General features: G+C 43.4%; 1 protein-coding gene across 4 annotated transcripts in view; it reads right to left on the bottom strand.

The window, feature by feature from the left end:
- LOC126419088 (cell cycle checkpoint protein RAD1-like) overlaps positions 1-16,405 on the bottom strand; it is a 114,592-nt gene that overhangs the window by 70,583 nt on the left and 27,604 nt on the right. For all 4 annotated transcript variants that reach the window (XM_050086181.1, XM_050086180.1, XM_050086179.1 and 1 more), the window contains one exon: positions 12,523-12,587. In XM_050086181.1, the coding sequence (XP_049942138.1) occupies positions 12,523-12,587 (65 nt within the window). The remainder of the gene's footprint in view (positions 1-12,522; positions 12,588-16,405) is intronic.

Below are 16,405 nucleotides of genomic sequence, written 5' to 3'. Positions count from 1 at the left end.
ACTAGAAATTTTGTCTAAGTCATATTGTATCCTCCTACAGTCACTCAGCTTTGACACCTTCCTGTACATCAAAGCATCATCGACAAACAACTACAGATTGCTGCCCAACTTGTCTGCCAGATTATATAGGTATATTGAAAACAATAGCAGCCCTATCACACTTACCTAGGGCACTCCTGATGACACTTTTGTCATTTGCCATCTAGGATAACATACTAGGTTCTATTTCTTCAGAAGTCTTCGAGACACTTGCATATCTGGGAAGCTATTCTGTATACTCATACCTTCATTAACAGTTTGCAGTGAGAGATCTTGGTTCAAATGGCTCTGAGCACTATGGGACTTAACTTCTGAGGTCATTAGTCCCCTAGGACTTAGAACTACTTAAACCTAACTAACCTAAGGACATCACACACATCCATGCCCGAGGCAGGATTCGAACCTGCGACCGTAGCGGTCGCGCGGTTCCAGACTGTAGCGCCTAGAACCGCTCGGCCACTTCGGCCGGCTGTGAGGGATCTTGTCAAAAGCTTTTAAGAAATCTGGAAATGTGGAATCTGCCTGCTGTACTTCAGTGATTTATTAACTTTCATAACCATAGTCGCTATGATGACATCATTATCACTAATCCCCGTCTGGCCTGTTTGTAGCTATGAAGTCTAAGATATTTTCATTATGTGTGGGCTGCCAGTTGAAGTGATGGTCAGATTGGAGGGGGAGGGGGGAAGATCATGATGGGTTTTTTGTATGAACTGGGAGGGGCAAGGTTCAATGTTGGAATTACATTGGCTCTGGTTGGAGGGATTGGTGGCAAAGAAGTGTTTCCATTGCAGGGACATCGAGAAAGAGAGTAGGTCTCTGACAAGTCCAACATGGTGAAATTTGGGAATAGAGCTGAAGGTGAGGCCTTGGATAGGGCTGAAACTTCTATGGGACTGAGGATTTTGGTGGAAATGTTAACAGTGTTCTGGGATCGTTTTGACTCTGGATTTAGTGGAGTGTTGGTAGGGAGTTTTGGGGGATCTGCAAGTTGAAATGGTCAGCTAGACAGGGTCTGGGTGCTATGAGGGATTCATGAGGGGGAACACAGTGGATAGAATAGGGTTTGGATAGTGGTGCCCCAAGGCAGCTGTAGGATGTCAGCAGGTTGGATAACTTATGCAGATGGTGTCTGCAATGCTCTTTCAGATGTTGCAGAGCAAGGAATTCAGTTTCAGACATATGATATATGTGACTGCTTGTGTGACTGTTTGTGTCCTATCAGTCTTTTCATTTAAGATCAACAGCAACCTATCCTCTTCACAACTGTTAAACTGACAGTTAGCATTTTCTTCTACTGTCTGGACTGTAGTTAAGCAATAATAAAACTCCTATGAGCAAAACCGATCTTCTTGATTAGTTGAAGTGTAGAGTCAATTTTAGTTTGTTATCCAGCTGAAACCCATGTTACTTTAGACATAATAACAGTGTTTTATTTAGTATAATCTTTGTTGCTTACCCCTGCTTACAGTACATCATCTTTCATTGTTTTAAACAGCACAATGGGAGTATCGTAAGATTTAAGACTTACACTGTAGCTATAGACCTACTTGGAGCCTGATCAGATATTATTTGGACAGTGTCTAGTCAGTTTGGGCCACTGATGACAATGATGATGCTAGGTATTATAGTCTGCAGCATCCATACTATATACATACAGGTGAGTGTAGTTAAAAGCAGTGAAATATTGATCAAAGAGAAGAATCCAAAACAAAATAGCAGACACACGTGGCTGGCAGATCACAAATCAATGACAGGATGTGCCAGCATCTCCATAACACACTAAAATCGGCAGTCTAAAAGCTCAGACTGGAGTATAGACGGTATGAACATAATTTTAAATGTCTTACCACACTAGTATTGGCATCACCTAGAACAGAGGGCAGGTACCATCTTACATTGTTGTCCTTATGAGAATACAGTACATACTCTGTCAAAATGAGACCTCTGAATTTGTATGCTGATAGAGCCACAAACAGAAGGCTCTTCTTTGAGAGCATAAAGTTAGGTGTAAGTGAACTGTGTCCTAGATGGAAATTGATGAGTGTGACTTTATCCCATCTCTGTGAACAGAAGAAGGAATGCAAATGCTGGTTAATTTAATTTCACAACTGCTAGCCTGCTGGCCTACACCTTCCGGCACTTATTTTCCTAGTGGTGCACGACTTTCTGGCTCAGCAGTGAGACAGTGGCCTGCATTGACTCAGTTGCCTGAATAGGCCTTGCTACATTAGCTTACTCGTTTCACAGTTGCTACATCAGCTTACTTGTTTCTCTTTATTCCCATGTGTTCCTGCCTCCTCCCCCAACTGTTGTCACAGGAAAATGAGTCCTGTATGTTATTATATCATTTTCTCTGCTGAGTACATTTTCTGGAATGTTCGAAGAGCTTTAAGAACAATGAAGGAGGTGACACACTCCTTCCCTTGATCACATCACACCTTGTCTGCTCCAATGCCTTTGGAATTGGGTACATCACTACATTATACAATGTAAATTTATTTGGTAGGCAGACCCTGTAGAATACAAATGGGTAAAACCACTGTGTAGCCAAGGTAGTTTCCTCATTTGATCCGTTGCTATGCATGATGCAAAAATTATGGTGCTATTTCATATAAACTGTTCAAGAAAAGGTTTACACCAATCTTGTACCTTCTACAGTTGATGTTTTCTATTGGAAAGTTTTTTCTCAGCACCCTTTTTACCACAGGAAATTGCTAAAAACAGTTGCTTGTACTGGAAATAAAATTAACATGCATTCGTAACAAAGTTGAATGCAGTGTGCTATGTCTCCAAACCTGAAAAGCAAAAAGTCACTTCTGTACAGTGTTCAGTCTGTCAACATGCCTCCGAAGGGAGCAATACCAAAACTTCTTGTCATTCATAACTTGCATTTGTTCATAAACAATACTTGCCTGTATTTATGTACATTTTGTTACTAATTATGTTTATTTCTGACTTGAATAAATATGAAGAATTTCTATGGAAGTTATGTAATCTGTGAAAATATAGTGCATTTTACTGGTCCATTACAGGCTCAATACTTAAAACTGTAACGACAGGCTAGGAAAAGCCAGAGGGAAGTCCATCTGGGTTAAGGAGGCAAAAGCAGGGCAATGGCAAAGGAGGTCCTGAAGAGAGCCCACAGACAGCGGACAAAGCTCCAGTCAGGAGTTAGCCTCATAGTGAGCACATAGCAGTTTAGATACAAAACTAAAATTTATACAGTTGATGGAATTATTGCCTCAGGTGGTCATTGCCTTTACTGGGGACATGGAGTGCTTAAATAGTGCCCCGTGACAGCTGTTAATTAGAGGAGGAGCCACTCGTGAATCCTATAAACACTGAGGTTAAAATCATATAGTATGATTCATCACCTCCATGCAATATATTGTTTTCAGTAATATTGTAAATCACACTTACTGTGTGTTCTTTTGTCAATGCAGTTTAATTTACATCTGCATACATACTGTTATGTCCGCCCCCAGTAGCCGAGTCATCAGCGTGACTGAATGTCAACCCTACGGGCCCGGGTTCGATTCCCGGCTGGGTCCGAGATTTTCTCCGCTCAGGGAATGGGCGCTGTGTTGTCCTAATCATCATCATTTCATCCCCATCGACACGCAAATTGCCGAAGTGGCATCAAATAGAAAGACTTGCACCCAGCAAACGGTCTACCCAATGGGAGGCCCTAGTCACACGACATATACGTTTATTTTACATGCTGTTATTGCCCCAAGTCATGCTACTTGCAACAGGTTCCTAAAATTTACTTTAGCATCACAATTATAATTAAAAACTGCAAAATTTTCTTAACAAAGACTACAAGAGGTTTGCATTATCCTGAAAAACAGTTTACAAATTGAATGTAGTTAAGTTGCACTGGCAGCTAGTTGTGCAATGTTGTAACAGATTATAAATTTCATGAAAGATAACAATTAATCTGAAAGTAACTTAAGTCTGACAATAAAATTTAACAAACATGAAAGATACATGACTAAACTGTGTTTAGCACTTAACTGTCAGCAAATTGTGGCAAGCGTATGTTCATTTACATGTATTTGTGATTAGGGGATATCTGTGTATAGAAAGCAGGATTGCAGATTAACTTCCTCAATTACTTCAAATGGAATGTTTTTGTAACTGTTAATGTGAGGAAGTGATGTTCTAGTTAATTACTGTCTCATATTAAAGTGCACAATCAATACTACAGATAAAAGTGGACTTAACAGCTCTCTTATGAAATACTTCATTGAGACAGTCAATTCATTGAAATTCTGGGTGTAATTATTACCAGTTCTTTACTCACTATTGATTGATTGACTGATTAATTGAGAGGGGTTATGGGACCAAATGGTGAGGCAATCAGGAAGTTAGTCACAGAAGAAAGAGGATCCGCTAAAAGTGGACAGATCCAGTCACTAGAGCCAAATTATAAAATAATAATGATTACACACACACAGTAAAAGGTATAAAAGGTGAGACAAAATCTAAAAACTGGAAAAAAGGGGAATCCTTCCATGGGGGAGTGGTCATGGGGTTACACACTGAGAAGACTGGAAAAGAGGTCCCAACCACAACCACCTTGTCCCTGCTCCAAGACCTGGAAATAAAAACCATTTTCATGGAGGAAACCAAGGACCACTTCAACCATCCGTGAATTGTCTGCTAATACTAAATTTAAGGAATCTGGAAGACTATACTTAGCTCAAAGGGCCAAAAGAAGGGGACATTCCATCAATATGTGGGGTACTGTCATTCTGGCTCCGAGAGGAGAGGAAGGAAGAGTGCCAAACTGCAGTAAACTCTTCAATTGTGCGGAATTTATTACTGTGAGCAGTAGCAGATCAAATGTCATTCCACCTACAGCTGGAATCATGAAAGGAAATGGCAGGTAAGTAGCTGCTTCTCTAGCCAAATGGTCAGCCAGTTAATTCCCCAGGATGCCTACATGACTTGGGACCCTAAGAAAGACAATTGAACAGGCGGCATGGCCAAGGGCAGAGAGAAGGCCACAGATAGCAGAGACCAAAGGGTGATGAGAGTAGCATCAGTCGACAGCCTGCAGGCTGTTCATTGAGCCTGAACAAATTAAAACACTGTGGAGGACTCTGCGAATGGCTAGAAGTTCTGCTGTGAACACACTAGATGATCCTGGTTATGTAAGGTGTTCTAAGCCAGCATCAGACGTGAAAGTGTATCCCATCTTATCGATTGTCTTAGAACCATCAGTGTAAAAGATGGCGGCACCCTGGAACTCTGTAAGGATGACACACACAAGATGTCAGAAAATCATAGGAGCAGCAGAGATCTTAGGATCCTGGAATAGTTCGGTCCTAATCCACAGTCTAGGAACCATCTGGGGGGGTGTGAGGGGACTGGGGTTTGGGAGGAAAGGCACGAGGTGCATTCCGGTGAGTGAAGATGGAGGTCCCGACAGAGGAAAGTCAGACGCATGCCAAGTGGCAATCCCACTCGTAGGCGAGTGTCAGGGGGAGACATGCCCCGATGGCAAAGAGCACAGGGTACACGGGATGGTCAAGGAATTGGCGAATGGTGATTGCATAAGAAACCAGGAGTTGGCACTGTCGTAAATGTAGAGGGGAATCCCCGCTTCTGTGAGGAGGCTATCAACGGGACTAATGCGAAAGGCACCAATAGACAGACGCACCCCACAATGGTGAACAGGGTCAAGCAGTTTCAAAGTGGAAGGAGCTGCTGAGCAATAAATCTGACTTCCATAATCTAGTCTGGACAAGACCAGAGCACTGTAAATATGGAGAAGAGTAGCATGGGCATGGTCTGCACCCCCAGATGTATGGACCAGGCAGTGGAGAGCATTAAGCTTCCACATGCACATAATCTTTAGGTGGCGAATATGGTGCAGCCATGTCAGCTTGTTGTCAAAAATAAGGCCCAAGAAATGGGACTATGCTACAATGTCGAGGAGCTGGTCACCTAAATAAAGTTCTGGATCGGGTTCTACTGTGGATCGATCACAAAAAATGCGTAACCCGCGTTTTGAAGGGAGAAAACTGGTTGCCATGGGAGGTGGCCCATACAGAGGCCTGTTGGATAGCATCTTGGAGCCGACACTCAGCAGATGCTACGGAGTGCAAGTTGCAGCAGATGCAAAAATCCTCAACATACGACACCGGGATAACCTGAGGCCCACCGGAGGTTACAAGCTCATTGATGGCAATGAAGAAGAGTATGACACTTAGTACACAACGCTGTGGGATACAATTCTCCTGAATCCAAGGGGCGCTGAGTGAAGTGCCAACTCGAACCCAGAAGAGCTGGTGAGACAAAAACTCACAGATAAAAATTGGAAGGGGACCACGGAAGCCCCAGTCATGGAGGGTAACTAAAATATGATGGTGCCAAGCCATGTCATATGCCCTGTGTAGGCCAAAGAAGACCGTGACAAGGTGCCGGCAGCGAGTAAAAGTCTGTCAGATGGCTGTTTCCAATCTGAGTAAATGGTCAGTTGGAGATCGTCTTGCCTGGAAGCCATACTGACATGGGGACAAAAGGCCCCGAGATTCGAGTACTCAACATAATCTGAAGCTAACCATCCTCTCAATCAGTTTACAAAGTACATTCATCAGGCTAATTGAGCGGTAGCTGTCGAGGGACGTTGGGTTCTTTCCAGACTTAAGGACGGGGAGGACTATATTGTCTCGCAATTACGATGGAAAAGCACCGTGAGCCAAATGCAGTTGAAGACCCTGAGGAGATGTTGCCTCTGGGGAATGTCCAAGTGTTGGATCATTTGGTTGTCGATGGAATCCAGGCCTGGGGCCATGTCTCGTAAAGAGGTAAGAGGCTGCGAGAATTCCCATTCAGTGAATGGTTCATTATAGGGCTCAGCATGTTGCAGTATGAAACAGAGGAGGGGTCTGTTCAACTCTGTGTTTCTGACGGAGAAAGGTAGCAGGAGAGGAAGAGGGCACCAATGCTGTTGCAAAGTGTGTTGCAAGGTGTTCTGCAAGGACCAATGGATCAGTGCACAGAGTTCCTTGGAGATTAAACACTGGACAGTTGACTGTCACTGGCGGCCCAGAAGGCTACGGAGCTTGGACCAAACCTGCAATAAAGAGGCATATGTCCCCATGGAGGAAACATAACACTCCTAGCATTCCTTTTTACTCTGCTTAGTAAGGCAACGAGCCTTAGCACAGAGACGCTTACAATCGAAGAGACTGGTCTGTGAAGGATGTCACTCAAATGGCTGCAGTGCCCATCAGCAGTCCTAGACAGCAACTGCGACATCCTTGGTCCACTGCAGTACCATCAAGGATGAGGGGGTACCTATGGATAGGGGGCAGCAGTGCCAGGAGCATGAAGAACAGTGCCAGAGACGCCTTGCATGATTGCATCAGTGGAATTTGAAATGGAGGTGTCAAAGTGCACAGCAAACATATATAAAGGCCAACTGTCCCTGTGGAGTGCCCAACATGGGAGTCTGTCTGCCTGGCGGCGGCAGGGGAACAACAAAATCACCGGAAAGTGGTCACTGACACAAAGGTCATCATGGGAGACCAATGTAGGGAAGCCACGAGGGCAGGGGAGGAGATCGTGAGATTGATAGCAGTGAAGGTGCCACGAGTGGCACTGAAGTGGGCAGGGGAACCCTCATTTAGGAGACACAAATTGAGGTCCTTAATAAGTTGGTCAATTAGGAGACCCCTACTCATTGAAGTGACATTCCTCCACAGAGGGTGGTGGTCATTGAAGTCCCCAAGGAGGAGAAATGGGGGCAGGATTGCTGGATTAAGGTAGACAGTGCAACATAAGGAAGTGGCCTACTTGGAGGGAGGTAGACATTGCAAATGGTCATTGCCAGAGTCGTTTTCACTTGAACCACTATTGCTTCCTGGTTGGTACGTAGGGGGATCCTGTCTCTAATGACATCAGAGCAAACCAAAGTGCAGACCCCACCAGAAGCCACCCCGGGGCCACCAGTTCCGAGAGAACGCCCAATAACCATGAAATCTTGGAGAGTGGTCATTAGTGGAAATGCATTTCCTGAAGAACAAGACAGAAAGCAGAATAGGAGGAGACAAGACGTATTTCCGGTAGGTGACAACAGTATCCATTGCAATTCCACAGGATAATCGTGTGAAGAGAGTCCAAGTTAGACATAAAGAAGCCGAGAGGGGGTCATGTCAGTCGATCAGTAGTCGTCACTGACAAGGATGGGGTTGTTGTTGTTGTGGTCTTCAGTCCTGAGACTGGTTTGATGCAGCTCTCCATGCTACTCTATCCTGTGCAAGCTTTTTCATCTCCCAGTACCTACTGCAACATACATCCTTCTGAATCTGCTTAGTGTATTCATCTCTTGGTCTCCCTCTACAATTTTTACCCTCCACGCTGCCCTCCAATACTAAATTGGTGATCCCTTGATGCCTTAGAACATGTCCTACCAACCGATCCCTTCTTCTAGTCAAGTTGTGCCACAAACTTCTCTTCTCCCCAATCCTATTCAATACTTCCTCATTAGTTATGTGATCTACCCATCTAATCTTCAGCATTCTTCTGTAGCACCACATTTCGAAAGCTTCTATTCTCTTCTTGTCCAAACTATTTATCGTCCATGTTTCACTTCCATACATGGCTACACTCCATACGAATACTTTCAGAAATGACTTCCTGACACTTAAATCAATACTGGATGTTAACAAATTTCTCTTCTTCAGAAACGCTTTCCTTGCCATTGCCAGCCTACGTTTTATATCCTCTCTACTTCGACCATCATCAGTTATTTTGCTCCCCAAATAGCAAAACTCCTTTACTACTTTAAGTGTCTCATTTCCTAATCTAATTAATAAAAGAAAAATTCGGAGTAGGTATTAAAATTCATGGAGAAGAAATAAAAACTTTGAGGTTTGTCGATGACATTGTAATTCTGTCAGAGACAGCAAAGGACTTGGAAGAGCAGTTGAATGGAATGGACAGTGTCTTGAAAGGAGGATATAAGATGAACATCAACAAAAGCAAAACAAGGATGGGGTGACATCCAAAAATAAGATGTAGACTCAGGTTGTGAGGGGAGAGATTGCACCTCCGGGATGGGGGGGGGGGTCTTGTGTTGGGACTTGTTTCTTCTTCTTCTTCTTCTTCTTCTCCTCCTCCTCTTTTGAAGGTGACAGGGCACCGAGAGAGTACAGGTGTCGGCCAGATCCGGAACCAAAAGAGAGCGGGTGACCTTGGGGCACACAGATGGTGCATCTTATGGCCAAGTGGGGGTAGGAGTCTTCCAGCCGGGGGTAGGAGTCTTCCAGCCGGAGGTAGGAGGAGAAAATGAAGTAACAGAGGCATAAGTTGAAGTTAGTGACACTGGGTGGAGTCTCTCATACTTTTGGCAAGCCTCAGCATAAGACAGGCAATCAAGAGACCTGTATTCATGGATCTTGTTTTCTCTCTTGTAAGCTGGACAATCTGGCGAGCGAGGGGAGTGGCGGTCAGCACAACTGACACATTACACAGTTGGCAGAACGCAGACTTACCTCATGGTGTGGACGCTCACAGTCACCATATGGAGAGTCCGCTGTACAGCAGAAAGAAGTATGACCTATACTCAAGCACTGTATGGGTGGAGGGACGTGCAGCTTCGTGTCACATCTGTAGCACTGACCTCCTCTGGAAGGGTATCCCCCCCCCCCACTTCCCTCTCCTCAAGCCAGAATGTAAGCATCAGTATCAGTTTGGTTGTCTTTGGACACATCGAACAAAATGAACATCACGCCACTCCAGATTAGCCCGGAGTTCCTCATCAGTTTGCAGGATGCAGTCCCCACAAAAAATCACTCCCTGGACCATTTTCAGAGATTGGTAAGGAGAATAGACACTGGGGCATAGCCAAGATAATCACAGGCACGAAGTGCTGCAGATTGGGTGGCAGCAGCAGCTTTGATCACCAGGGAGCCTGACCACATCTTACTCAGTGACTCCACTTCACCAAACTTGTTCTCGATATTTTCCACAAAAAACAATGGCTTTTTGGTGGATTTGTGTCCCCATCCGTCCTCGTACAGATGAGCTAGTGGGGAAAATGTTTGATGCCAAGATGGAGAGCCTAGCCCTTCTCACATGGTGTAGCCAGGGAAGGGAAGATTGCTGGGTCACATGAAGCAGCATTCAATGATCCTTCACCATGCAAAGAGACAGCCATTTGAGACTGGCCAGATTTTTGCAGCTTCATACACTTTATGCGCCAAGCATCCGCCCTGATACCACTCGCTCCGACCAGGGGTTCTCCCCATGGGCTGTCTCGCACAGCAGCCATTGCCTGGAGTTCCAATGTTCCAAGAAGACAAGCAACCACTCCTTGGCATACATTGGGAGGGAACAGCTCAGGTATCAGCAGTGTGATCCCTGTATTGTCAGGGGGCTCAGCTATATGGACACGTAACAGCCCCACCACACGGACTGGCTACACATGCTGGCTGACCAAGCAGGGTGGAAGGGGGCTACAGCAGGGGAGGGATAGGGGAAAGAAGTGGGGAGAGTAATCCATGCCGTAGATGCTAGGGAAGGAATTCTTCTCCAAATGGCTCACACTAAAAACAGGAAATTTTGATGTGGAGGTCAAACCTCAAACAGGGACATAAACGCCAAAAAGGATGAAAGAACAGGCAGAAGGAACAAAACTGCAAGCCGAAACCAGGTGGATATAAATCAGAATGCTGAGAGAGGGGAAGGGTGGGGTTATGGGGAAGGAGCATAGCTATGGGGAGAGGCCCAGGTGAAGGAAATGCAGCCAGGGAAGGAAGAATTGGCTGCAGTAGCTCGAACCCCGTGTGTGCCACACACAAACTCACAAAAGAACCGTGAGCACCTGGGTGGTTCTTTACTCACTAAAAATCATTCGCAAATCAGACTGACGACACTAATTTTATCTTGCAACAATTTGTATAACTATTAAAGTTTCTTTAATCATTAAAAACTGCTTGAAATTGTTCATAAACAATAACTGCCTTTATTTTATGTATATTTTGTTACTATTTATGTTTATTTCTGACTGTAATGAATATGAGTGATTTTTATAGATGTAATGTAATCTGTCAAAATACTGTACAGTTTACTGGTACATGTACAGCCTCGATACTTAGAACTTCAACAGTAGGGTTCATTTCAGCAGATACACTATGTGATCACAAGTATCTGGACACCCCCCCCCCCCCCCCCAAAAACGTATGTTTTCCATATTAGGTGCATTGTGCTGCCACCTACTGCCAGGCACTCCATATCAGCGACCTCAGTAGTCATTAGGCACTGTGTGAGAGCAGAATGGGGCACTCCGCGGAACTCATGGACTTCGAATGTGGTCAGGTGATTGGGTGTCACTTGTGTCATACGTCTGTACACGAGATTTCCACACTCCTAAACATCCCTAAGTCCAGTGTGATAGTGAAGTGGGAATGTGAAGGGACATGTACAGCATAAAATCATACAAGCCGACCTCATCTGTTGACTGACAGAGACCGCCAAAAATTGAAGAGGGTCGCAATGTGTAATAGACAGACATATATCCAGACCACCACACAAGAATTCCAAATTGCATCATGATCCACTGCAAGTACTATGACAGTTAGGCGGGAGGAGAAAACTTGGATTTCATGGTTGAGTGGCTGCTCATAAGCCACACATCACGCCGGAAAATGCCGAACGATGCCTATCTTGGTGTAAGGAGTGTAAAGATTGGATGATTGAACAGTGGAAAAACATTGTGTGTTGTGACGAATCACAGTATGCAATGTGGCGATCCGATGGCAGGGTGTGGGTATAGCGAATGCCCGGTGAACGTCATCTGCCAGCGTGTGTATTGCCAAAAGTAAAATTCAGAGAGCAATTAGGAGATGGCGATTGCATCTTTCCACACAATCGGGCACCTGTTTGTAATGCACATCCTGTGGTGGAGGGGTTACACAACAATAACATCCCTCTAATGGACTGGCCTGCAGCGAGTCCTGACCTGAATCCTATAGAGCACCTTTGGGATGTTTCGGAGTGCCGACTTCGTGCCAGGTCTCAACAACCGACATCGATACATCTCCTCAGTGCTGCACTCCTTGGTGAATGGACTGTCATTCCTTAAGAAACCTTCCAGCACCTGACTGAACGTATGCCTGTGAGAGTGGAAGCTGTCATCAAGCCTAAGAGTGGGCCAACACCATACTGAATTCCAGCATTCCCAATGAAGGGCGCCACGAACTTGTAAGTCATTTTCAGCCAAGTGTCCGGATACTTTAGATCACATAGTGTATAACATGCCACCCCATTCAGTAAAGTCCTGCCTCCTGGAGGTATGTTTTCAGGAGATGGATATAATGTGCTCATGCTTTATTGTCTCTAAAGTCAAACCCATTGCTGAAATGTTGACTGTAGGGCTGGACTGTACTTGCCAAAGTGGCTGGTGCATGCATGCGTTCATCACCCCCCCCCCCCCCCCCCCCACACACACACACACTTGCTTACCTTGAAACAGTAGTTGTGGTGCAGTTGAAAGATTCAATCATGTCACTATCCTTGGAAATGTCAACCTGAAAATGGAAAGAAAAAAGTTTCCAATCCAAAACGGTGAAGTCTTCACAATAATTTTCATAAATAAATGTTTCAAGTAATGCCAGATATAAATAAACATGATTCACTCATTCACTCTCTCTCTCTCTCTCTGCGTTCAGTAGACGCCATCAAGAATCAAAACCTTCAGGGAAGTGGAAAGGTGAGTCTAGTCATACATGAACATAAGATAAAGAAACCAGACAAACTTAAACTGTCTACCGTATATACCGCTTAATGCTATTCAGACTTACAACATCTAAATTTAATCGAGAAAATTAGAAAGACAACAGCTACTTTGAACAAAGTTGCTGTCTCTTCAGTTCTACTACAAAGCTGCAGTTTATCTGCTATATGTAACTTAATATTTGCTTCATTACAATGGTATTTTCCAAAGAAAATATTTTTTCATCTGTAAAAATCAGTTCTATTTATAGTCTATCACTACTTGTCACAAAACTTTGCAACAAACATTCTAGCTTGCCATGTAGCTAACAGAACTTTTCATTCCCTGAATCTAAATATTCAAAATGGCTAATACTTGGCTTTCTAATTCCCGGCTTTACATGAGATACCAGCTTTCTGAATATCTTACCACCACATTACATAACTCTATTCTGAGCCTTGGACTGGGAGGCAAGATCTACATGAAAACTATTTTTCTGTCTTGTGACCGTGTATATCACAGTTCAGATGAATTTGATATTTGTCATCAGTCACAAAAACCGTAGAGTACATGTATCAAGAACTGAGAGTATGAATCCAAGATCCTTAAAAAGGCTTCTGCGAGATGTACAGTTATCTACTTTACGTAATATTTTTATTGTTCACTTCTGCTGAATAACCACTTTATTTACTTTAGGTGCATCACCCCAGAAGATAATTCCGAAAGACAATGGGGACTGAAAATATGCTAAATAACCTAACATACACTCTTCCCTTTCAGTCAACACAATTAGAGATGCTTCTCAGAGTGCAACATGCTGAACTGAACTTCCTGACTAGTTAGTTTACCCACGCCTTGATTCAATTCTAACTTTTCATGTGGCTGGACCCCAAGGAATTTTACACATTGTGCTCCATTCAGAGCATAACTTTTAATGTCTACAGGGTGAGAAGCAATGTCATAACCAATTTTGGGTTAACTATCACACACTTTTTAAAGTGAGTATTGTAATGAACCAGCTCCCTACTCTGCCTTTCTTTGAAATGTGAACAGATTTACTCAGCCAGTACACAGGGCATGATGTGTAGTCTGAAAGCCAAACCATGATAGATGATATTGTCACCCACAAGAAGATATACAAATTAATCTGTGGTACAGCCACAGGGGCACCCATAAATTTTCATATTTGTAAAATACTACCGCAGGCGAAAATCATTCTAAATCACTTACAATAGTCCTACAACCCAGTTTGATACTCAGTGAAATAAAAATTAATGCAACATTATTTCAGGGTGTTTACTTGTGATCTTCTGTGACTTATTGGGAGCATTTGATTATGTCAAGTGTAATATTCCACTACAGGCAATAAATTTTTATGGAACACACTGGTGTCCTTAAAGTCATAGGATAGCAATATGCTCATATACAGATTTCAGTAGTAGTGCATACACACAGTATAAAAAGGCAGTGCATTTGTACTTAGGTGGTTCATATGGAAAGGTTTACAATGCGATTTAGGCCACACAATGAGAATTAACAGACTTTGAACGCAGAATGGCAGTTAGAGCTAGACGCAAGGAACATTCCATTTTGGAAATCATTAGGGAAAATAATATTCCGAGATCTACAACATCAAGAATGTGCTGAGAATACCAAATTTCCAGCATTATCTCTCACCAAGGACAAAGCACAGGCTGACGGTCTTCACTTAATGACTGAGAGCAGCGGCATCTGTGTAGACTTGTCAGTGCTACCAGATGGCCAACACTGTGTGAAACAACTGCAGAAATCAAAGTGGGGCACACGATGAATGTATCCATATATCTTGGACTGTGGCAACACACGACCAAAACAAGTGTCTTTGCTAACAGTATGACATCGCCTGCAGCGTCTCCCTGGGCTCATGATCATATCGGTTGCATCCTAGATGACTGCAAAACCATGGCCTGATCAAATGATTTCAGTTGGTAAGACTTGATGGTAGGGTTCAAGTGTGGTGCACACCCCATGAAGCCGTGGACCCAAGCTGTCAACAAAGCACTGTGCAAGCTAGTAGTGGTTTCCATAACGGTGCGAGCTATGTTTACATGGAATATACGGGGTCCTCTGCTTCAAATGAACAAAAAATTGACTGGAAATGGTTATCTTCGGCTACTTGGAGACCATTTTCAGCCATTTGCGAAGGGATTTTTGTGAATGATAATGCAACATGTCACCGGGTCACAACTGTTCACAACTGGTTTGAAGAACATTCTGGACAATTTGAGTGAATGGTTTGGCCTACTCGATGCTTGACAGGAATCCCATCAAACAATAATGGGACATAATCAAGAGGTCTGTTTGTGCACAAAATACTGCATCAGCAACAGTTCTGCAATTATGGACAGTTATAGAGGCAGCATGGTTCAATATTTCTGCAGGGGACTTCCAATGACTCGTTGAGTCCATGCCAGGTTGAGTTGCTGCACCACACGCAGGCAAAAGCAGGTCCGACACAATATTAGGAGGTATCCCTTGGCTTTTGTCACCTCAGTGTATGTAGGTGAGCACATGCCTGGCTTACTCCTTATTTAAGAAACAGAAAGCTGACAGACACCCTAGGCTTTATTAGTAATATAAAGAAGGATGCCTCTTCATCTGGATGGTGAGAAATTACATACCCACAAGGCATGGTCTCTGTCTCACTACTGTTCTTGTTGTATGTTAATGCTCTACCGTTTTATTTCAATCAGGAGACAGAATCGGCCAATGAAGTTTTTGTGAAATTTACTGCTTGATTTTGCACAAATGGGCTAGTTTTAAACTTTGGAGAAACATAACTCATCCAGTTTTGTACTGTCAAAAACATCCCACCTCCTATTAACTTAATATATAAAGAAGATAGAATAGATATAGTGGAAAGCTCTAAGTTCTTACGTGAGCATATTGATCAAAACTTAAAAACTAGAAAAAAGATATAAAGTAGTGCCAAAATGTTAGGTTCGGCTACTTTTGACATACGAATAATTGGCAACTTTGGGATATAGAAGCCAGTAGGTGAAAATATTTTCATTCACTGATGTCTCATGGGGTCATATTTTGGGGTAACTCACCAATTAGGCAAAAAGCCTTCATTGCACAAAAGATAGTAATCAGAATTATCTGAGTGGTTCACACATGTACATCTTGTAGGCATCTCTTTAAGCAGCTGTGAGTATTATCTACAGCCACACAGTACATTTATTCACATATGAAATTTGTTATCAACTATCCATCTGAGTTTGAGAGTAACAGAGATATTCACAAATACAACACAGAGGGGAAAATGATCTGCATTACTCTTTACAGAATGTAGCTTTGGCACAGTCAGAATGCCCAACTCCTTAAACAGATGTCTACAAGATGATCGTGGATGAAATACGCAGCTACAGAACTAGCTGAGAATCTACCACAGAAACAAAATGTCTGAGATATAGCAGAAGTGTCTTCCAGCGTAGAGCAAAAATGTTTCTCCGTAGCCCAGTCTTATCTCAAACATGTAATGCATCACTAACTCGAGGCATTTTATCAGAGAGACTGAAATATACTGTAGTCAAACACCTCTTTAAGAAATGTGATAGGAGATATGTCAGTAACTGCCAACCTGTTTCACTG

This window comes from Schistocerca serialis, chromosome 9 (assembly GCF_023864345.2).
Source record: "Schistocerca serialis cubense isolate TAMUIC-IGC-003099 chromosome 9, iqSchSeri2.2, whole genome shotgun sequence".
Classification (NCBI taxonomy): domain Eukaryota; kingdom Metazoa; phylum Arthropoda; class Insecta; order Orthoptera; family Acrididae; genus Schistocerca; species Schistocerca serialis.
This window is presented reverse-complemented; position numbering and strand designations above follow the sequence as displayed.